At 39.4% G+C, this 22,996-nt stretch overlaps 1 protein-coding gene across 6 annotated transcripts in view; it reads left to right on the top strand.

The window, feature by feature from the left end:
- Positions 1–22,996, top strand: part of RAD51B (RAD51 paralog B) — a 354,337-nt gene that overhangs the window by 134,716 nt on the left and 196,625 nt on the right. For all 6 annotated transcript variants that reach the window (XR_009274842.1, XM_058807286.1, XM_058807288.1 and 3 more), the window contains exon 7: positions 11,651–11,747. Coding sequence is in view for 5 of the 6 variants with exons in the window: in XM_058807286.1 (XP_058663269.1) it covers positions 11,651–11,747 (97 nt within the window). In the remaining variant the exon portion in view is untranslated. The remainder of the gene's footprint in view (positions 1–11,650; positions 11,748–22,996) is intronic.

The raw sequence follows: 22,996 nt of genomic DNA, 5'->3' as shown, positions 1-22,996 counted from the left end.
AATTTTATCACATATTGGCCTGTATGGGAGAAATACAGACTAACTATATTTCCTAGTGAAAAGATTTAGAAATAAAATAGGTTACAGAGGCAAAGACATTGCCACTGAAATTCCAGAATGTTTTATGCCACAAAATTTTATTTTTCCCCCCAAATATTGATAAGAAACTTGGGTGATTTATGTCCCCTCTGCTCTTCTTTCCTCTAAGTGATACCAGATCTGACATGTTTGGAAAACAATTATACATGTACATGTTTGGGCATATTTTCTTCCTGTCTCATTATGAACTATTTATCTGTAACTACTAGCTTTTTTTTTTGTGCTTTTTGTGGAAGAAGCACCTAGGATAATCTTACTACTGTGTAACAAGGCTTCCTAAAATGCTGTAGCAGTCTTCAAAGAGTACTAATAAAACTTTGTATAGGTTGCATTTATTTAATTTTTTTTTATTTTCTTCAGAATACCTTAGTTTAGAAAATGTGTTGAATATTATAAGAGGAAAAATGTCAAATGTTAATGATCTTAACTGTCTAAGTCTGCAGGTTTAGGAAACTGATAAAATATACCCAAGTAATCTTCTTTTGCATAAAAATGTTGCACTGCATTTTAGAGGTATGTTGATATATTAGAAAGCTCAAAAAGCTAGGTGGTAAAACTTTGACTTTCCATCCACTTGGACTAAAATATTTTGATTATGAAAATAGTCACTGGTACAGAAGAAAAGTACTACCCAGTGCTCAGACTGGTGTGTTTTGTATTGTTGCATTTTAAGGGAGGCTGGGGCTACTGATGATTTTGTAATACTACAAATATTTCTGGCAGAGAAAGATTATTGGCTAAACTGTAGGTTAGGCTCTAAAGGTGTAAATGCAATTCAGTCTATGAAAATGTCTAAAATGAAATGCTAATAGATATCTACAGCTTTTAATGCATGTAATTCATTCTCACCTGTTCTTTCATACCTTTCTGAGCACTGACTCAGAAGGAAGGGAAACTGATAGCAACTTGAGAGGCTGTTTGTTTCAGCATCTGGGTATTTTATTTCTTCTTTGATGTCACTTTTTTAGAGCCATTACAGCTATAGAGGTTGATAAGTGAACTTTAAAATCAGCAGGAGCACAGCATTCACTAAATCAGCTGCACTAAATGCTGGTGTCAGCTGTAGGCACACAGTTTGTGGTAACTGGGAGCAGGGCTGTGGCTGAGCCCCATCCCCAGTGGGCTACAGCTGTGTGGGGCAGGTGAGCAGCACTGCAGGTGATGAGACACAGAGTGCCCAGGTGCACTGCACCAGCAGTAAAGGGCACACAGGTGCAATGCACCACCCTGAGGGGTGTGAAAGGTTGGGCTAAAGAGCAAAAGGGGCAGATGCTTGCAGCCTTCTGAAGTGATGTGATGTTGCTGTGTATGGGCAGGCACCTGAAGCCTTCTGCTGTGGTATGGTGTTACCGTGTGTGGGTTGAAGCTTTCTGCAGCTGTATGGTGACACTCTGTGTTTGTGATACTCTGTGCATACTCTGGACTGCAACATGTACTGTGTGTATGCTGTGACAGTCAGTGTCTAGTTTGTTTTGTAAAAATTATCAATATATTGATTGTCAGGCTTCTGTGCAGTATCAATTACTGCCTTAATACTCTACAGACCTGTCAAATAGCTTGGGTAAATTGGTGGATGGAGTCATGTATCCAAATTGCCTGTTACTCTGTACTTCAAACCTACTGACCATTACATACACTGAAATAAAGCCTACATGATTATCTAAGCATAGCCATTAGACAAGTATAAAAATCCTGGGTCTTGAGATGTGTTCAGTGAAAGGCCATAGCACAGTAAGAAAAGTTTTCCAAAAGGTGTGGTGTAAAATATTCTGTGTTCTCTAACATAACTGTAGACTAGAAAAGATCTGCTGTGTTTCTATGCTACCGATAAAGTATGTTGTGTATAAAAAAAAATAAGCCATGTGATTGTGGTAGTAGTTACCTGCATGTAAAGTTTAATGAATGAACCAGAGGAACAAATATTCTAGCACATCCTGGAAGTACTTCCTCCTGCTTCCACAAGATACCAAGCACAGGTCTAAACTAACACTGTCCTCCTTTTAAGAATGTTGGCATAGAGTCATGTTGTGGAACAAGGTGGAGCTAGGGAAAGTGTTTTTAAAACTGTTCAGCAAAGCTGTAAATTACAGTAAGCCATTGAGCTGTTTCAGTTTGTATCCAAGATTCAGTGAGTCTCCTGTGACCCCCTGGCTTGAAGGAACTAATTGGAAAGGATCTCAGGAATTAATGGAATTAATTACATGAAGTTGTGCTTTATATGCTGTATCTATCAAGACCTGCATGTGTATGTTGGTATAAATGGTCTTTCTGATGGGCTTGTCAAAACATAAAAATGAAATAAAAATGCTGGTGTACTAATTATCAACTTGAAATGGGCCATGAGCCCTAAGTAGACCTTGTTAGGAGTATTTCATTAGTTTAGTAATGAATAATAGACACTTCTCCAGTTGCTCCATATTCCTATTTAGTTGTTAGGAGTAAGCTAAACTAAGTATAGACAGGTATAAAAAAAACTGATTAAAATAAACTCCAAATATGGAAAGAATTATAAATATATAATTTGCTAGCTACCTGCTAGATAGTCTGAGGTGTTCTAGAGTGCTTGGGGGAGTATGACCCTTTCCAACTTTTAACTCTGTTCTTAAAATCAGGGTTTAGGAATAGTAGTAAACATTTCTGCTACCTTTAGTCAGTTTGCTTAGTGTCTGTGCATCTGTCTATACAAAAGGGGCAACAATACATTTATTCCACCAGAAGATAGTGAGGTTTAATGTCAAAGAATTAGTGTAGGTCTAGGTAAATTTGAAGTACTGGATGAAAGAGGATAGATGCATGGCAGAAGGTCTGAACACAGCAACTGGAAGGAAAGAGCCTTCAGTCTGTTTTCTTCTGCCAATGACAAGTGCCAATAAACTTAACTAGGTTTTTCATTGGGAAAACAGTGAGCATAAATTTTTACTTCCTTGCAGTCTTATGAAAGTATAGATGTCTCCTCTCAATCTGGAACATGCCAGTGCAGAACTGAAATTCTGTATGACTTTGCTGGTTTTCCAGGCAACCCAGTTTCTTCCCCATCCTTCAAAACAAAATAAATTCAACCAACCAAAAGTGCTGTTGCAGAGAACAGCAAAGAGTCTAAGAGTGAACTGTGAGTTCATAATTTTATTTATTCTGTTGCAAGACAATTTGGCATTCATCAGAAATCTCCCTTTAAAGCAGTGGTGCTCGCTGCTTTTAGAGTGCAGCAGGTTTGAATGTAAAACTTGCCTGTGGATTACAGTGATTTCTTGAGAGGTACTTTGTGTTTCCTCAGCCAGTGTCAGAGCAGTCTCTTACTGCCACCTCTAGCTAGACACATGAGAAAGCTCAATTCAGAAAGCCATCATTAAGCAGGGGCTGGAGGGGAGGGTGGAGGAGAGGAAGATCTGCTGGAAACTGAGCAGGGAGCTCTGGGCCCCTGCCAGGACAGGAAGGCGGGTGGCCATCCCTCTGGGGGGATGCACATCTCTGCAAACAGGTCTGTGCAGGCTGCTGGATGTGAAGGCCTTGCAGGCACACAAACCCTCTCCTGGGCAGGCACACAAACCTTCTCCTGGGCAGCTCAGCACAGGGGTGCTGTGGTGGGGATTTTGAGCATTACGTTTGTGTTGGCTGCATTCCTCGTTCACAGAGTAGGAAAGGCTAAAGACCTCAGGCTGTTCCTGGGTGGTAGCTATTTCAACTTGAAGGCCTGTAGCTGCCTGAGAACAACATGCTTTTGTTTTGCTTTGTTTCTTTTTTTTTTTTTCTGGTCGAAGTTTTAATTCATTGTGATGCTTTTTAAGCAGCTGGCAGAGATGTGAATAGACACTTCTTCAAAAGGCTTATGGAATAGAATTGCATAACTTTGTACTTTTCCTATGCAAAGCAGAGTAAGTTTGATGTAAATGCAGTGACTAGTGTCTGAAAGATACCTTGGCTTCTTCCAAGTCCTGTTTATACCCCATGAAATCCAATAACGATAAAATCACCTCTGCTGCTATGAATTGTCTCACTGAGGGATGAAAGAGAAGTTTGGGTAGTGATACCTTGGCAAAACAAGAGCTGCAAGTTCTCTCTTTCCTAAAAGCTCTAATAAGGTTGCAGCTAACCAACAATGTGTCCTGATCAACAGATCTCTAATCTTTTAAAAGGTGTAAGTGAGCCTTCCAGAGAATTGTGCTTTCTTGTTTCTGTGCTGTTCAATTGCTTTTATTTTTTTCCTCTGGATTCTGATGAAAATGGGTGCAGTTGAAATTCCTCTGAGGCAAGGCCAGCACTTGTAGGAGTGTACATTGCATATGGGATTAGGAAGTGGTTCTCAATAGGCTTCCAGTGGTTTATGTGTATATATCTGTTATTCAGGGAATTATGCCAAATTCTGGTAACATTGGTTGAGATGTGAATTCTAACAGCTCTTGGCTTTGCCTTCAGTCAGGGTAGCTGCTATGCTGTGACTGAAAATATCTGCCTGCTTCCCTCCAGCCTGTTACCAGCCTGTTCCTCTGTCATGTTACAGACAAGATGGCTCTAATGGGTACTTCATCTTTCAGCTGATTTGGATTAGCAACAGTTGTTAAATGTGGGTATTTGTGTATTGCTCATGCCTGCAGTGAAGCAGCTTTGTGCTACCATCATTTTAGTAAAACATGTAAAGATACTTTTGAGTATCCTAGTTAGGCCTTGATTAAACACCAGAAGTGGTATTTGACTTTGCATATGGGAATTTCATGTATTAGAAAGTTTTTTACTTGTGATGTCTGGGCTTTATACAGTATTTGACATTATTTATAGTCTTCCCACAGAAACCTGAGCTGCTGGGGCTGGTGGCTGCTCAGCTCAGGAATACAAGACACCTAGTGGGATAAGTATTGGGTGGGTATGGTGATTTGCTTGGATTTGAGATGATAAACTGTTGGGTTTTTTCTTTTGTGTTTGGTTTGTGTGAACCAAAATAGTTTGCATTTTCTAAGAATGAAGATATATATATATTTATATATATATTTAATCTCTTGTCATTATAATAGTGTTGATATAAATATGTTTAATCTGGTCCTGGAGCCCAGAGCTGTCTGACTGTGCAGAGGCTTTTCTCACTAAAAGCCAGTCTCCTGTGAGGTGAGGCCCTGTGGAGCAGTAACTGGCTTCAAGTGCTGCTGTAGCTGTGGGCACTTGACATTCTCTCTTGAAAATTCATGTTTTGGTTAGGAGCTCTCGGTATTGCATTCAGACCTTTCTTTTTTACTGTTTGCAACTCCATGATTTCACCAAAAAAGCTCCGTTTTAAGCATGTTTTATTCCTTGTGAGTGTTAAGTAGAAGTTCTGCTGAGGTCTTGCACAACTTTTGACAGCTTTTGTGTCAAATGGACCCTGAGGCTGAAGAAAGTCTCCCCAAAGAAACAGAAGTTGAAGAAAAAGCTGATTTAGTGTGTAGCTTAGATGAAGTCCACAAGTACCCTGTTACTGTCACAGATAGTGGTAATTTTGGATTCTTCCTTGAGCAGACTGATGCCAGTCTTGAGGATCTTTAACAGGTTTTCAAGGAGAAGGCTGTTGCTCTCACAGTTGTTTGAATAATGATTTTTCACCCTATTTTTCTCACTGTTCCCTTTTGCTGTTTTCAGGCTTGCTGCCAACCCCTTCTGACTTTGTGGTATTGCTTGGTGCAGTGCCCTTTATTGTTTTGAGCCATTACTTGAATACCTCATGAAAAGCTGTGTTCTTCAGGGAAAGGGAGGGAGGTACCTTCTCAGGGATGGGAAGACAGATTGGCTGGGGATCAGTAAAACTTCTTTTCCTTCTCCTCCAGCATGTAGGGTCATCATCCCAGCCCCAGTAACTTGTCACTTGTACTTGGTGCTCTCTAGTGACGTTTCTTGGGCACAGTGAAAACCACAAAATTCATGGACTAATAAGGGTGGAGTAATGTGGGATTATTGCAAGTGTTCTTGTGCTTGCTCTCCCAGCTCAATAGGAAGCCTTTAATAAGAATTTTCCTAAATAGTGTTGCGTGCGAAATGGGGATTTCTGCTTCGTCCTTTTAACAAACAGCCATTTCATGAAATAGTGTGGTTTTTTGCCTTTTGGTACATTCCAGAAGACTTTCTACCTTTACTGGTTACTGATTGATAGTTCTGTGCTGAGCTCCCTTTAATTTTGCAATAAACTAACAAGGAGGCTGAGACCACAAGTTTACAGAAAACAGCTTATTTACTCAACTGGATTTACAAGGATGACAAAGTCAGGTTTTGTACTTTCAGTGTGGTCTAGGATGGGCAGGAGGAATACTTGAAAAATTGTACTGTATAAATAACCAAACAAAATATAGTTTGCTTATTCTTCTGTGTGAAGTTCTTAGGCCAACTCTCTCCCAGGACCTGCAGGGATTTTCTGCATATGCAGGAACTTTGCTATTCCAAATAAATGGGAATGTTGTGAGTTTAGGCACAAAAAGTAAGGTTTTTTTTTACTTTTCTAATATGCCTCCAAAAAAACTAGCATCTGCTGAAATCACATCAGTGGACGGTGACTCTGTTTTCACAACAACATATGAAGATTTAAATGGGATATTAACACTGTTGTTGACTTTTTGATTAAATCTTAGAAGTAATAATGACCTATCTGGAACCTGAGTGCTGTTTTCCTTGAGAAACCCTTGTGTCCATTTTTTTCCAGGTATTGGCACCTATAAAAAGTGAGAAGGTAATCAGCGGAGGAAGTTGTGGGGTTTTTCTAACATGTCTGAAATTAGGAAGTTGAAAAAGTGCTCCCGCTGTCTTATTGTGTTTATCTCTGGGTTTTCTAATTCTTCTTGCTGTCGTGACACTTCTAATTGTTATATGGTGTTATTTTACTATCTGAGGTAGCTATGCTGCAGTAAAAATTGAAGTAAAAGATTGGGAAATTGTGTAGTCCATCATTTGTGTGGTATTTGAAGTAGTAGACATTTTCCCAGAAAGGATTTTGAAATCTGAATCCGAGTGAATTTCCAAAGAGTTGGTAATTCTGCCAGAATTGGAAGGCTGAGGACTGTAAATTTTCACTTGTTAAATAGCTCTCTTAACCAATGGCAAGGGAATATGCTGAAAGTTAAAGGCTGTGGTTCACTGAACTCCATGGGAGACTGCACGGAAGCATGTTTCTAGCGTTACTGAGCTGTCTAGCTGACTTTTTTTCCCTCTTCTAGCAGTGGAGAGTGTTTTTTATTCAGGCACAGTTGCTGACTAAAGAAGACCCACACCCTTTGTTCATTACAAAGTAGGAACAGAAGAGCAATAGCAAAGCTTCCTTACCTGCTGCACATGTTAGGACACAGTTGTGTATGTAGAGGTATGATGGCTTTTTGTGAGTCTTAGTGGCAGTGAAAATATTTTGTCCCATTAGTTGATAATGGAAATAGGAGCTCCTCTTAAAATACTAGGTGTTTTTAAATATAATATCTTTTAAAATACTGTGTATTTCAGTATGATAACATCAAAATACCATGTAGCAATATTCTCACTGTTGAGTGTTCTGCTGGAAGTTAATAAACATGTGACTGGCTTTGAACCTCTTGAAAGGAAGCTGTGCTTGGCTGGTAAGCTGTCCAGTGTTTGTCCAAAAGGATCCCAACAGAGGCAAATTTTCCTTACCTACTTAGCCTGAGGTTCTGGCATGTCTCCTGTGCTAAACAGGTTAAAGTAATGGCAGATCTACAATGAAGAGTTGAAGAAATGCCATTGCTAGTTTAATGCAAAGCACTCTCTAGTAAGTCTGCTTGGACTCTCTAATAAGCCCAGCTTGTTTCCAAGCACTTTAGCAGGTAGTTTTTCTCAAGTGTGGCCCCTATCAGACCAACCAAGACCTTCTTTTTGGTGATTTGTAAGAAACAGCATCATTAACATCAAAACCAGCATGATGTCCTGTGCACCCATGTATGAAGCAATGTGTGAGACTCAGCTGATGCTGTCCATGCACAAATGTGATTCCTCACCAGAACTCACAGAGCTGTTTGGCACCAGATCTCCTTTGTCCACCTGGGTGTTCTCTCCATATCACCCACAAGTTTAACCATTCCCTCAAGCACCTATTTGCAGCTTTCTGAATACATCAAACCATTTCAAAGGATGGCAGAATGGAATGTACGCATGTCTTTCAGATTAATGAAGGAGAATTTGGGGAAATATTAATAAAGTTTTTAAATGTGCCACTGGAGTCATGTGATACCAGTGCTCAAGGCTTCGAGTTGAATGCCTGTAAGGACTGGTGACTGCTGAAAATGTATGGTCTTGTTTGAATGGCACTTTAACTGCCAGAGTATTCATGACCAAAGTTTTGCTCATGGAAAAATAAAACTTGGCACTTTCCAGTAATGGCATATGGTTGAAGTTTTGAAGATAGATGTATCTATTCTGAGGAGCTTGCTGAATCTGGGTGCCTTTTTTTTTTTCATAACTGTAGCAAAGGACCAGCTCTTTCCTTTTGTTAGTGACCCAGAGCATGTTTGATTTAGTGAGAGTTTGGAGTACTCTGCACACTCTCAAAGTGAGGTTCAAACTGTACTATGGGAGCTACAAAAAGATACATGAAAATACATACATATATATATATATATATATATGATAATAAGAATACCTGTACCTGATTAAAGAATTTTCCAGTAGGTGAGGCTGCGGAAGTGTGACAGGGAATTTGATGCCAAATTTAGTGCTTAGCTAACAGCCTTGTCTTGTGGCTGGACTTATCTTATGGGAGAACTGTGTCTCTGTTGGTTCTGCAGGCTTGGAGAAATGAGGAATAATTTTCAATTAATTCCAAAATAAGTATTTTGTATCTGCATATGGCTTCATCTCAGAGGAAGTCTGCTTATTCAAGATAGTATTTACATGTGTATTTAAGCAAATTTGTAACTGTCAGTGAAGTCATAGAACTCAGAATATGCTTAATTTCCATCCTCAGAGCACATCAGAGAGGAACATTTACTTAGGTAGGACTCTGCTTTTTTTAACTGATTTTTTAAAACAGTATAGCAGGGAATCTAGGATATTAGTATTGAATAGTTGCTGAAGGATACATGAGAAATTGAAATCTAGGTTCAGAGGCATTGCTTGAGTTAAACATAAAAGGTGAAGAAGACTTTCAGTCTTAACAGCTAATAGTGCTGTGGAGTTCCTGGTTAAGGAGGAATCTGGAAGATTAAAAAAAAAAAGCTGCTGCATTATTCTTGTTGTTTATTTTTCTTTTGATTTTTTTCTTTTGGAAGGCTTCACAGTTTCCTTTGAAGAAAAGCAATATGAAATATAGTGTGCTTAGGTATTTTTTTCTATTAAAAATGTTCCTTAATCATGGCAACATTTCTTTAAAATGTGCTGCATAAATAATAAAATACGTGATGGCACGGCACGAAGATTATCTTGGCACGAGTCTGAGGTGACTGAATCACTTAGAGAGCTTGATACTTGTTAATAATGTGATCATTGCAAAATGTGCCAATGAAAACTTCATACCTCACCAGTACGTGAGTATAAGTTTGTTAGTGTGTTCTGTTTCAGCACATTTTCTAATACTGGGTACTATGGATATGTGAGTCTGTGGCTTTTGTGACACAGTGGAAACAAAGTGAGAATGATTTCAAGAAGGAAAGGTCTCAGATCCTTTCTTATCCCTACTGACTCTTGGCTGACTATTCCTTCCATTTGCCTTGAACTGGTTTTGATGCCCATCCTATTACAAGGATGAACTAGCTCACTAAAATGGAAGATAAGTATCCTAGAAAGAAAAAAGGGAAAAATTACTTTTTTCTTCTTTTTTAATAAATTGAATTATCCTACCTTGTAGTCTTTATGAACAAGTTAGCCATCAGTGGCAGCAAGGAGTTGTGTGTACCAGACCCTTTGCTGTCTGCTTTTGGGTGCTTGTAGGTGCACACAGCAGCTCTGGGGGAAACAGCAGAGGGGTGTAATGTGTTTCACATGTGTTTGCTGTTAGCAATATTGCAAGTGGTACCTTAGCCAAGGTGTAGAACCAGGCAAGGGTGTCTTCTACCATGCCCATGTTCACTGCAGTGATCATAAATGACCAGTCCCAAAAGGTTCATCCTGTGGTTAAGCTGTGCAGAGTGATCAAAGCTAGTTCAAGTTTGTTCAGAGCTTGTAGTCAATAGCAGATGAGCATGAAGGGGCATCATTATGGATTTCTGAAGGTCTTGAACTCCTGTTGGGCAAGCAAAGATTTGACTTACACGCTTCTCAATTTAGTGGTGTTGATACAGTCCATAAAGCTCTCAGGCACCATCATGCCTGTTTGCAGCACAGAGCTGGGTGGGCTTGTAAAGGTCATGTTCTCCATCACACTGCTGGCACCTCATGTCATGCTGCCTGAAGAAGACACAAAACCCTGCAGCACCACCACTGCAGTCACAGCTTGTTGGTCTGACACAGCTTGTGTGGAGTCTCGCAATGGGAAAAGAAAGGGGACAGTGTGTCATATCTTACTGCTGAAAGAATTACAAAGCAGGAAGAAGCCATGATCAGAGGGAAGGAAAAGTAGTGGAGGGAATGGCAGAGAAAGTCCTCTTCCTTTTAGCAATGGCAATCTGTTAATTTATTCCAGTAAATTCCAGTGAAACTGCATTCAACCAAGTATTGTGTAGGATTCCTTTCTGCCTTTCTCCTGTGTCAAATACATCTGAAGACAGGCCATTAATTTGTGAGACAGTTTGGAGTTTGTCTGCTCTCAGTGCAAGTAGAAGAATCATTTTGGTTCTTTAAAAAAAATTAACTTTTAAAGTTTGTCAGTCAGCAAAGTGGAGACCAACTGTTATTGCAAAAAGTGCAGCTGCTTAGAGATCCAAAGCATTGCAAGATAACTGTGGCTGTAGCTACGTTCTTCTCTCTGTGGTGTTTGCACTGCTTGCATAATGTTTTCTGTTGCTAAAAACCAGTATGCATTGAAAGGTGCAAGAAGTTGTTCATCTCTTGTAGGCTCATCTCTTGACTATTGCTCATGCTGTCAGAGGAGAGCACAGTGGGTGCTATAGTTTTGTTTATCAGAATCTTGAGATCCTGAAAAGCACTAAAAAAATCCCCTTTTGTAAAGATAGCCCTGTAACATTTAGTGCTTTTGTGCTTCGGATCCATGGGAGTGTACCCCTACCACACCTTGCTCCATGGCACTGTGTTTCAGCCAAAGGAAGAAAGTTTGTGGAAATTACTTGGAAAATAGATTTTCTCTTTGACTATGAAGAAAATGGTGGGGTTTTGTAAGGAGCATCAAAATGTTCATGGAATATGAGCAAAAGATGAAGCTCTTCAGAGCAGTAGTTTCTTTTAAGGTGCCTGTATGTATCAACATACTGTTGTGCAGTATTTCATCTTTTTAACAATATCCCTTTTCCTCCCTGCAACTTCTTGCAATTGACTCTTCAGTTTCTGCAGGTAGTTCAAAATGTTCTGAGTGTTGGATTTGCTAAAGATCGGAATACAGAGGGTCATCTCGATGCTATGCCTGGAGGATTCCAGTCCTGGGCTTCTCTCTGCCTTCCAGTGGCTATAGCAATTCATCTCCCATCCCCCTCTCCTTGTCTGTCTGCAGGTTATCTTGACGAATCAGATTACCACAGCGCTGAGCAGTGGCCCTGGGCTCCGGGCAGACCTGGTGTCTCCAGATGATGATTTGTCCCTGTCTGAAGGTAAGGAATCCCTTCGATCAGAACTGAAACTCTACACGGCCACAAATCCACACTGTAACTTGCAGTCTTCTCTTGAAATACAGGGGGCTAAGTGAGTCAATTTACCAAGTCTAACCTAATACAGTCTTGAAACAAAATTATTTTCTAGTTTCTCTGAAAATCTATTTACAATTAAAAAGAAAGTATGTGGAGTTGCTAAAAGGATCAGATACTTTCTAAAGGCTGGGAATATATTTTTGAGCCATGTCAGTTTCTCAGCATTGTACTGTCACTCACATGCATTTAAAGCATTATTTTGTCAGACTTCTAAAGCTGCTACAAGAGGAAATACACAGGCTGGTGTGCGAATTTCATCTTATCTAATGGTTATCATAGATTCCAAGGAGAAACAACTGCTTGCAAAGGAAGGAAAGCAGATCTTCAGTCCTGTTCCTTGAATTACACTTGTTTGGTTTTCAAGTACAGTGCCTCAGACTGCATCTCTCTGTTGTGTGAATGTAATATGGGGATTTTTGTGGTGCCATATATTACTTCATATCTTCATGCTTGTTTTCTGCACAGAATTAGAGAAAAGCACTTTTTTGAGGAATAGTGAGGACATAGTGTGCTGAGAAGAAAAGATAATTCTGAATCAAGGTTTACAAAGTAATATTATAATTTTGGTTTTCCCCACTTGCAAAGAATAGTCAGAGTACCCTCGTGAGAGGCAGATGCAGAAAAATTTAGCATTCAGTTCATACATAGACCCAAATGTATGGTGCACAGCAATGCTTTTCTTGCAAAGCCATGATAATTGCATGTAGACTTTCCACTTTGCATAACCTGTGTATTTCCCCTCTTTGTCTCCTTGCTGCACTTTCTGATGGTTCTGATCAGCTTCTCTGTGTTCTGATTGATCACACCATCGTCTCAAGCCTGTCTGACTTTACACAAGTACAGCTTAGTGGCAAAAATAACTAAGCAGTGGTTAAAACTGACGTTATTTCTGCAACTCATTTCAGTGGACAAGGGAAAGAGGTTGAAGGTAGATTTAGACGGAATGTCGGGGAGTAGCAAGTAACTTCAGTGCAATGCCTTAACACTGATTTATGACTTCATAATTTTGTCAATAGGAGTCTGGCTAATCATGGTCCATTAAACAATTTTAAAATTGTGCTTGTGGCTTTTATTGGTTCCACCCATTGCCAAAGTATCTCTGAAGTACATGTCTCAAATACTGCTCCCATCCTCTGGCAGAAAGATTTGATATTTAGTAACTAGATTTGGAAGATGAAGGCATAATTTTTCACCTTTATAATTTTCTTCTTGGCACAAAGTTGTTGTGCCTTGTCTTATTAAATTGTCTTGATCACAGTGCTCGTGCTTCTCCTTGCCCGTTAGAATTGCTATGGATGAGCTTCCTCTGGAAAGAAAGGACAGCTGACTCTGATGTGGGAATAATAACAAAATATGTTTTCAGTAAAACATATTTTTTCCTGTGGCTAAAATATTTGAAGATACTTAGGAAAAACACATGAAATAGTTGAAATGTTTCTGAATTTCCCAGCACATATAAAAGATTCTCAGTGCTGCGTACGAGCCATACTTCCAGAATATTCTAGAATCAGGGCTACTCAAGAGATGGCATAATGATTTTTCTAGCAGTTACAGGTTTTTAATGAATCTATTATGTTGTGCCTAAACTACCACCACTGCTTTTCACCTTTTAGCTTAAGAATGAGTTATATATGAGAAAATATATTGGTGCTCTGTGTTTTATTCCTTTGTTGCTCTCATTCCTTGTTTTTAATTAAGGATCTGAAGTAGCAAAATGTGTCAGCATCATGCTTGTTGAAAATGGACATGTTTGTTTTGCCACAGGACAAGAATAGTACAGACATCAACAGTGCAGGCTCCTTTGGAAAGTCAAGTTTTATCAAGGGGTGTAGGGCCGATAAGCTGCTTTCCTTCTCTTCTTTCCCTCCTTTCTTGATTAACATTGATATGGCATTTACTTCTTGTGTTGTGTCATGGAAGAACACAGTGCATCTCCATACCACAGGCTTTTCTCCCTATATCTTTACTGTTTGTAAAATGGCTGCTTCTGGATTTCCATTTTTCATCCCTTTTAACCCCTACTGGCTATCTGTGAAATTTCAGGCTCATTCAACATCTGATTTCCATGTTTATCTTCCTATCAAAAGATACAGGTGTGGCCAGTGTGTTTTGGTCGGTTTTTTTAACATCACGGTGTTGACCTGTTCTGAGAAAGTTCCCCCTTAATGTATTTGGTTGTTAACTCTTGAGCAGCCTGAAAGCAGCAATAAACTTCTGTTAGTCTTTTGTACTTTCAGAATCCTAAATTAATTTGTCTTCTAGAGTTAGTACTCTAGAAGACAAATTACTACTCTTTTACATTTGTAGAGTCTACAGGAAAGAGTAGTTAGGTGAGTAGCCCAAGTGCACAGAGTATATGTTGCAGAGTCAAGGATAAGAGGCCAGATTTGTGACTGGGTTCTTACCTCATTGTTCCATGTCACTCATCACCAACTAAAGCTGAATTTGAACCAGTGACCTAGATGTGAAAGGACCCATAACACATTATTAGTCCTGTAAGCAACTCAGACTGCTTGGTTTGTATATGTCTAATATGTTGTTTTAATCCTATCTGAAATCAGAGTCCCTTCACTATAAATAGTTTGCTAAAAGGATAATCTTTCTTAGATGAAAATTTCAAACTAAATGTGCTATTAGAAAGAAGTGGAATGTTATAGTGTCCTCTTTTTTTGCTTCTGATCGTGCTTGGGAATTGCTTGGGTTATGTGTTAGATTAGGCAAGAAACCAAGGAAGCTGTTCATGTGATGTGTGACAGAAAGTTAATCTGATGAACAGGCTGAAAGGACATTGTCAAGCTGTTTCAGGCTCAGAGTTTGTCATCTGTAAAGCTGTAACCTAGTGCATGAAAACTTGTGTCCTAAAAATACGTTAGATTTTTATGAGAATGTTAATGGATTTATAAAAGCAGTGCTGGCTGTAAAATCCCACTACTTATGTAGCTATGTAAGAATTCATGAACTGTTTGTTGGTATTTCTTATAGGAAATGGTTATGTCCAGCTAAATTCCCAGACCTGTGCATACTTCTGCTTCCAGATAGACAAAAAAATGCATAGTTTGCCACAAATAAAGTGATAAATACAGTGCCAAAGTTTCTCTACTTATAGTCTGAGTCCTTGCATTTATTTGGCCTTTACATGGTTGTCAGATTATCAACTGAAGGAGTTAGGACCAATAATATTTTTCTCTAGCTCTTAAATCCTCAGACATCTGAGGATGTCGCTCCTGTCACTTCTTCCCTAGGAACCAAAGTCAGTTTTTACTCCACCATTTTTACATAGCCATCTCTCAAACTCTATCACCAGTGGGGATAGTCTGGAGGATGATGGTGGATGTTGCTGTTTCACTTCCATTCTTGCTTTGTGGAATAGTCTCTGTTTAGTTCTTCCAGTCAAAGACAACTTGGAGAAGCTTAAGGTTGTTTTTCATGGCTGAGGTGGTCAGACAAGCCCAGGAATAGCCTAAAAACTAATGATTTATCATTTAAATATATAAAAATAGCTCTTACCCAATTAAAGTAATATCTTATTTTAAAAAAAAAGGTTCAAGCTGCATTAGGCTTCATGAATGGTAGAAATATTTTGTATGACTGGCAATGGGTCTTTTAAAACAAGGTGTCCATGACTCTGCTATTTTTGTGAAGTTCACATGACTAAATTTTACCTAATATAAAAAGTCTTTAGAAACCAATTCTAAGCCTATGTATTTTAGCACTGGGGGAATTTGTGTTTCATTTGCGTGCTGCAAAGAGATGGGACAAGATGACCTACTTGAGGCTCCTTCTAATCCACCAGTGCCTATGCTATTAATGTATTTGCCAGCTGCAAGCTCTAACTTCCTCTAGCAGACATCAAAGCCAAACTCCATCTTTCGTGGAAAAAATTCAGGGATGTGTTGGTATGAGCAAGAGCAGTATCCTCCTCCCACCCTGCCAAAGTGTCAAGGAATGCTGTCTTGTGCTTCTTCAGTCTCAGCTAGTGCTTTCAAATATTTGTTTGAAAAAGTCAGAATTATTTTGTGTTTAAAATTGTCTCTAAACTTGCACTAGATCTGGGGAGGCCAGTGTTCAGTCTTCTGCCATTTGTGTTCATCAAGTGGTTTGTCATAGCATTGTATATTTTTAGTGCGCTGTGTGAGCAATGAGTTTAGTCTGACCTTTTCATCTTTGTTGCTCTGATCTTGAATTCTTTTAAGCTGTTGAGCAGAAGTAGGCTTTTGTGTTGTAGAAACTGGAGAACACTAAGCTACCATAATATCTCCCACCCACAGGATTTTCCTACTTTCATTTAGAAGTGGAAGGTTTGAAGCTGGGATCTTCAGCTTCTCTTCCTTGCTTTGCCCTTGATCTCTTGACATATTGTGGTTAAATTGTTTTATTCTTCCAGCCTCAGTTTACCTTTGTTAAAATTTGGGGCTTTCTTTTTCTTCTGCAACTTTTTTTCCTTAATATTTCAAGTATTATTATTTTCCTTATTATATCACTATTTCTGTGGGGAAAATAATGAATTGTCCTTCTCTTCACCTCAGTAAGATCAGTTCTGTAGTTATTACTTCTCTCCCTTCAAATCTCCTTTTTTCAGTCCTGGTGCCAAATGGAGTGAAAAAACTGAAAAATTATCAAGTGAACTGAGAAGCCCCCAGACATCAGAGGCTGTTGGTTGGTTTAGATTTGTTTATTTGTTGATTTATGTATATACTTAATGCTTAGGGTTGGACCCACAGATGACTTAATTAAAAAAAAAAAAAAGTATATTCATCCCTGTTGTGCAGGAACCATGAGTTTATGAGTCAAGTTGCTGTTAAATAAGTTTCTAAAATACTTCCTTTGTGTAGTTTTAAAGCTAATGCAGAACACTTCATGTCCTTGTGAAGTACTCCAGAATGATGCATTGGAAATTATTATAAGAGTTTGGTATGTTTTTGGCCTTTAGTATTTTAGCTGAATGCTCTGTAAATTAGGCCATGTCTACGCATACTGAAGAGTAAATTTCCCAACTGAGACTAGTGTGTGGGTGTGAACCCTAAAAATTAAAGCACATTCCTGTAAAGAGGGAACCATATCAGTGTGTATAAATACCTGGAGGGAGAGTACCAAGAGGATGCAGTCAGGCCCTTCTTGGTGGTGTCAAGCAGTAGGACAAGAGACAATGGGCAAAAACTGATTCACAGAAAGTTGCACATGAACATGAGGAAAAGCTTCTTTACTGTGTGAATGAGCATGCACTGGAACAAATTGCCCAGAGATATTATGGAGTCTCCCTCGCTGGAGATATTTAAGAAGCATCTGGATGCAATCCTCTGCAGTGTGCTTTAGCATGACTGCTTGAGCAGGGAGGTTGGACCCAGATGGCCCTCTGTGGTCCCTTCCAGCCTTACCCCTTCTGTGATTTTTGTGATTCTCTAATGCAGTTCTCTTCTTGGTCTATGGAGATAAGGAAGTGCTACAGTGTAGCTTTTGCTACATGGTTTCGCTACAGTCTTGATGGTACAGGGAAGCCTAGTGAGATTTGCATCTGTGTTTGCTTTGATATTAATCACTATTATCACCTGAAGGTTTGATTGGCATTTAGGGCCCACATCAGGAACTCTTCCATGATGGGACAAGAGAGCTCAGTGAGCCACAGGATTTTGCCTCCAGGTCTGAGCCTTGGGCATCTCTGACTTCAGTGTCAGAGTTGATAGAATTGCTTAAGTCACTGGTTCTAGTGCATGTGAGCTCAATAATGAAACAGCTGGAGTTGTTTCTTTTTAATTCTTTATTTTGTTGCTGGATTTCATGTCTCAGTTGCATTTTAAGAATCTGCTCCAGCAGAGACCCTATAATAATCTTCACCAGCTAACAATTCCGTGGGAAGATTTTTATTGCTTCAGTCTGCTCTGTCTTTGAGTCACTACTTCAGTTTTCATTAAAAACATTGTTAGCTGTATGTACTCTTGAAGGTGAGGAGCTCATGTTCCTTAACCTGCTGGAAGCCAACATAGTGCATCCACTTCAGGATAGGTAAACAGGGTGCACCAAAAAGAGGAGCAGCCTTGATAGAACTCATTAATACATGTTGTAGGAAAAAACAAGCCTTCTCAAAATAGGATTTCATTCTTGTGCTTGCTGTGTATTCGCATTTCTTGCAAGTGTGTGCTCTTAACAGTTGTGGAGTTTGCACTCTTGTGCTTCCGTGGAAGGAAAAGAGTCCCTCTGGCTGTAGAGAGCAGCACAAGGACGTGCACCATCAGTACAGGGCCTGGAAGGAATTATATTAACCATTAGGGAAAATGATACCCTGCTTTTTTCTGCAGGAGGCAGGGTTGTGGTGGTGTGGAGCAGTTAGATTTCACGATAACGGTTGCCATGTTTGCCTGTACTAATTTTCATGCTATATTTCACCAAGTGGGAAGTAGTGACATAATAACATCCAGCCAAATTTTAACGGCTTTTAAATTAAAAGATAAATCTCTCAGTAAAACAGTGTCAGAGAGACTGTATTTGTCTGTGGAAGTCCCAGCTTGAATGATATATGCATAATCACTTGATCTAGACTACAGAAAGGTTGAAAGCTGTCAGCAGGAGCATTCAAAGACCTCTATATATCAGTTTAAGAGAATCTCCATTCCTCACATCCTAATTGCCACGATGAGAGCGTACAAAGTTTTCTTGCTTTGTTGTGGTTTCTTTCTGAAGATGTGATGTGAGTTAGAATCATTAATCGACAATTTGTAATCTAAAAACCCTTCAGGTACGTTTTCTGGGAATCATTCATCTATATAATGAGAAGCACAATAACAGAAGTGATTACAGTCATAGTTGAGTGGTTAGAAGTTGCTGCCTCTCAGCTGCTATGTATCTTAGCTCCACTGAGAAAAAGTGCAACTGAGTATGTGCTACACCTTCCAGTGCAAAGCAGGATGGGCTTCCATGAATCCTGGTGCACACCTTAGCTTACTCCTGTGTTCCTGTAACTGCATTAAGCTTGAGATCATGCATGGGTGAGTCACTGAATTTCAGTTGATGGCATGTAGGTGTAAAGTACTGTAAGAATTTACAGCTGATCATTTCTTTATGCCACAAAATATTTAAAAGTAAGATTAATTCATATTTCAGTGTGGGTGAATACAGAATTTTTTACTGTGGTCCTGCAAATCAGTGGTTTAAGTCAGAAACATGAGGCCTGGCTTAGTTCAAATTCCTTCTGTGGCCCTACACGTTGCACCTCAGTGTTGGTTGACCTTATCCTTCAAATTACATTGTAAAAAAATTAATTCAAGGGTAAGAAAAGCTAAATACCACTTGCCCCTGTGCACAATGACCAATTAAATTCTGTTTTAACTCACTGTGTGTTATCCTTAAATCTGTACAGAAGCTGAGGACAAAATATTCAGCAATCTGTAGCATTCAGTCCCATTTCTTCTGGAGTTTTATGGTATCATCATTGGATCTTTCTTCTGATGGAGCTGGAAGGCACTAGAAGGATTTTGATACACAGGAAAACATCACTATAGGAATTACATTTGGCATGTAGCATTACATGAGACATATGGGTCACCTGCAGAACTTGAAGCAGTTAAGAGTGATCCGAGGTGCAAATGCTACACCAAAAGGGAAGGTGAGGGGACAGAGGATAATTTTAGAGTCTCATGCCTATATTCTAGCAGCAGTTCCAGCTGGGTTTCCTCTGGGTTTACTGCAGGATGTTTGAAAAAAGTGGCTCCTTGTTAATCTCAGGCAGTTTGTATGATTGATGATTCCCCTTAATCGTAAAAAGAGCACGTTGGTGTTTCTGCTTAATTTGTGTCTATTTCCTGCTTTATTATTGCAATAATTTATTGTCTTAAATGATGGAAGTTTATAACCTGTTAGCCTTTTTTGGAGGTTGAAGCTGAGTGCTCTGTCATGTGAATTAAATTCTTCCCAGTGACAGTCTGCTCCTAAAATATTACATTGAAACCCAAACAACACAACAATAAAAGACAGTATGCAGTTGGTGCATTATTTCTTAATTTAATCAAAATAGAGAGCATGAGCGGATTTTGTATGCTTCACATGAACAAGATTAATCTAGTCTGGATTCTACTAGTCTTCTCATAGTATCAGTTACATTAAAAAATAACAAAAAAAAGCATTCAGAGGGAGAGCAACCCAAGTGGTCACAGTGCAGTACAGGAAGATGGGTGAAGAAATGGCCCAGAGCTTAAAGGAAAATTATGTTTTTATGAATTTCTGCTGTCCTAAAATGTCCTGCTGTTGCTCCAGTCCATCAGGCAACCTACAGAATCTTCCTGCATGAGCTGATGCCTAACTAGCACCAGGAAGGGTAGAAAAGACAATGGCTCAAGTATGAATAGCTGAACTGTTAACAATGGAAAATTTGTCACAAAGAAAGCAAACCAGATGTTACTACTGGGTATGCAGCCATGATTCTTAGGGAGTAATTTGAGCCAGCCTGATACCTGGCAGGGGAGTCCTTGTTTCAGGCTGGCACATGGATATGCAAGGCAGTAATTTGGGCATGTTTTAGCTGAATATCCGGAAGTTGTTTTTGAGTGCAAAATCTGTTAGGCCAGCTGTTCCCAAATGGTTTGGGTTTGTGCCTCTGTTTTTCATGGTGAACTCACCCCAGCCAAGCTTGCGACCCCAAAGACTAACACAAACAATCACATCTCTGTCAGGCTTGCGACCCCACTCTGTGCGGCTGTGACCCTGCTGGAGGTTACAACCCCGGCGTTGGGAATTGTTGGGGCAGACTGTCAGATAGCCCTGCTGGGCGAGCGCTGATATGCCCCATCCAGGCCAGGATCATCACAACAAATGCCTTCAGATCTCACAGTAATTTGTAGGCCCCTGCCACCAGTCTGAGAGAGCAGCTTATTAGAGCTGACATGTCACTTTGGTACATCAGGAACATCTCGGGGATCAAAAGGTCATAGTCCTCCCACGCTGCTGCAGTCTTTCGCCATGAACTGGCCTCTCCCTCTTGCTTCCCTGTCAGTTGGCTGGCAGCGAGCCCTGGCGCCCTCGTGGCGCGGCCACGGCTGCTGGATGGGTACCAGCTGCCCCTGCTGCCACAAGCCACCCTTTCCAAAACCATTCTCCCTGAGTGCTCCTTGCCTTAACGAAAGGATTGATGTCTGTCTCTCCCTGCTGAAATATTTAAATGTTTTGTTAAAAGTAATTAAAAGCTATATAGGGCAATGTTAGTGGAGATGGGCTAAGCCTTCCCCTCTATTTTGTAAAACTAATTCTGTTATTCATATACCTGTGTGTGTGGCACAATCTTATGGATGTAGGATGCTGATGGAGAAATAAACAGAAGGTAGCCTTGTGTGATGGCTGGTGTAGTTTGCAAGGCTAAGGGCTTGATAAGCCATGCAGACAGACTTTTTAGCATAAAATGACATGTTACAGATGTCCTAATTAGACGATTGATTTTTAAGCCGCCTTCTGACGCAATTTTAAATGGAGTTTATAAACAAAATCAAAAATAGATTTCAAATTTGTTCTTTTGAAAGCATTCATTACCATAATGGAAAATAGTAACATTTTAATAGCTAACTGATAGTCCAAGGCCCGTGACTTGTTAATTTACAGGCATGGAAGTTTGACAGTGGCATTGTTCTGTAAATCCAACAAGGGGAGGAGCCTGCAACAGGTGATTTATTTTTACTTACAGTTTTGTCAACAGATCCTGAAAATTGCCAATGATGCCAAGAAGGAAAGAGGAGGTTATGGTGCAGAAAAATATTAAAATTGCCTATAATTTAGATTAAAACCTGCATTGCATAAAATTAGCCCAGAATTCAGTCTGCACAAGGCTAGTTTCAGAGCTCTATGTGAAGTGATTTGTTTAAGGACGTTGCTGGATTGATTTTCTGTCAGGCGGGTGCAGACAAAGCATGATACTGAAAATGAGAACAGCAAAGTCAAGTTGTGGACTGTGTAAGCCACTCAAGGAAATGGTCAAAAAATCTGTTGTTACTGGTCACTGTACATGTACTGCAAAAAAAAATTGTTTGAAACTTTGCCTCTGTAACTTGATCCTCCCTTAAACACTAATTACACGACAGAAAATGGAGCATAAAAGTCTCCTCCATCTGTCCAGGTTGGATTTGGTGCACAAAGGAGCATATCCAATTCATAATACCTCTTAGACAATCAGATTAATATCTCCTGAACTGAATTTACCCTTTTGATAGTGAGTCTTTCATATGCTGTGTTTCACATATCACATTCTGTTGAAGCTCTGTGGCTTTTCAGTAATTTCCTTGAAATCTATATGTGGTGTGTCTACCCTCTTTTGAGCTGTTCTTGTGACACGCATCAACTAGATGTGTTTCTGGCACTCTCTTAATGGCATAGTTTCCCTGGAGTCAAAAACTGCTCCAAAAACTGAGATCATTTGTTTAATTTGAAAGCAAAAGGGTATGGAACTACAATTTCAGGCTTCAACAGCTATGCTTCTGTAGCTTTGAAGGAATGGGGAAAAAAATTGATGTCTTGCATGCAAAATAAATAAATTCTAGAGCTGTTAAAATATCTGATTGCGTCTAGTTTTTTTCTTCCCTTGCTTATCTTTCAATTTTATTTTTTTTTTAAATACTAGATTTTTGACTTGTCAGATTTCATTGTTTATTCATTTTGCTTAGCAAAACAGAAGGTTGGATTTTGTAATTAGGGTCTAAGGAACAACTGTAAATTATGCAGGATGGTGCATAATTAAAATTTATTATAAGCAATCTGAATACAGAATTCTATGTCAAGTATTTGAAGCTTTTGGCTCTAAGATGTTCTGGGAATGTATACTGTATAGGAGGTCCTATATTTTTTCAAGTAAACTGAAAGCATTAAAACTCCCATTTTCAACCAGCTCCTCCAGTAAGATTCATTTTGTACCTCAACTTGCTTCCAGTCTGCACCTGCAGTGGGCTTTTCACTGAGATTTTGAAACAAGTCCTCATTGATCTTTTCTTACTGCATGTTTGTTCATTATGTGGGGTGGTTTTGATGTGCATCAACTAGAGAACTTTTATAAGAAATTAAACCAGAGATTTTGGTGCTAGCTAGCTCCATGCTGTCTGGTAGTGCTCAAAGCCGTCCTGAAGGCAGAAGAATCTAAGGCAATTGCAGGTCATCAAGCCACAGCCAGAATAGGGACATTCTCACAG

The sequence above is a fragment of the Ammospiza caudacuta genome, chromosome 6 (genome assembly GCF_027887145.1).
Source record: "Ammospiza caudacuta isolate bAmmCau1 chromosome 6, bAmmCau1.pri, whole genome shotgun sequence".
Lineage (NCBI taxonomy): Eukaryota > Metazoa > Chordata > Aves > Passeriformes > Passerellidae > Ammospiza > Ammospiza caudacuta.
This window is presented reverse-complemented; position numbering and strand designations above follow the sequence as displayed.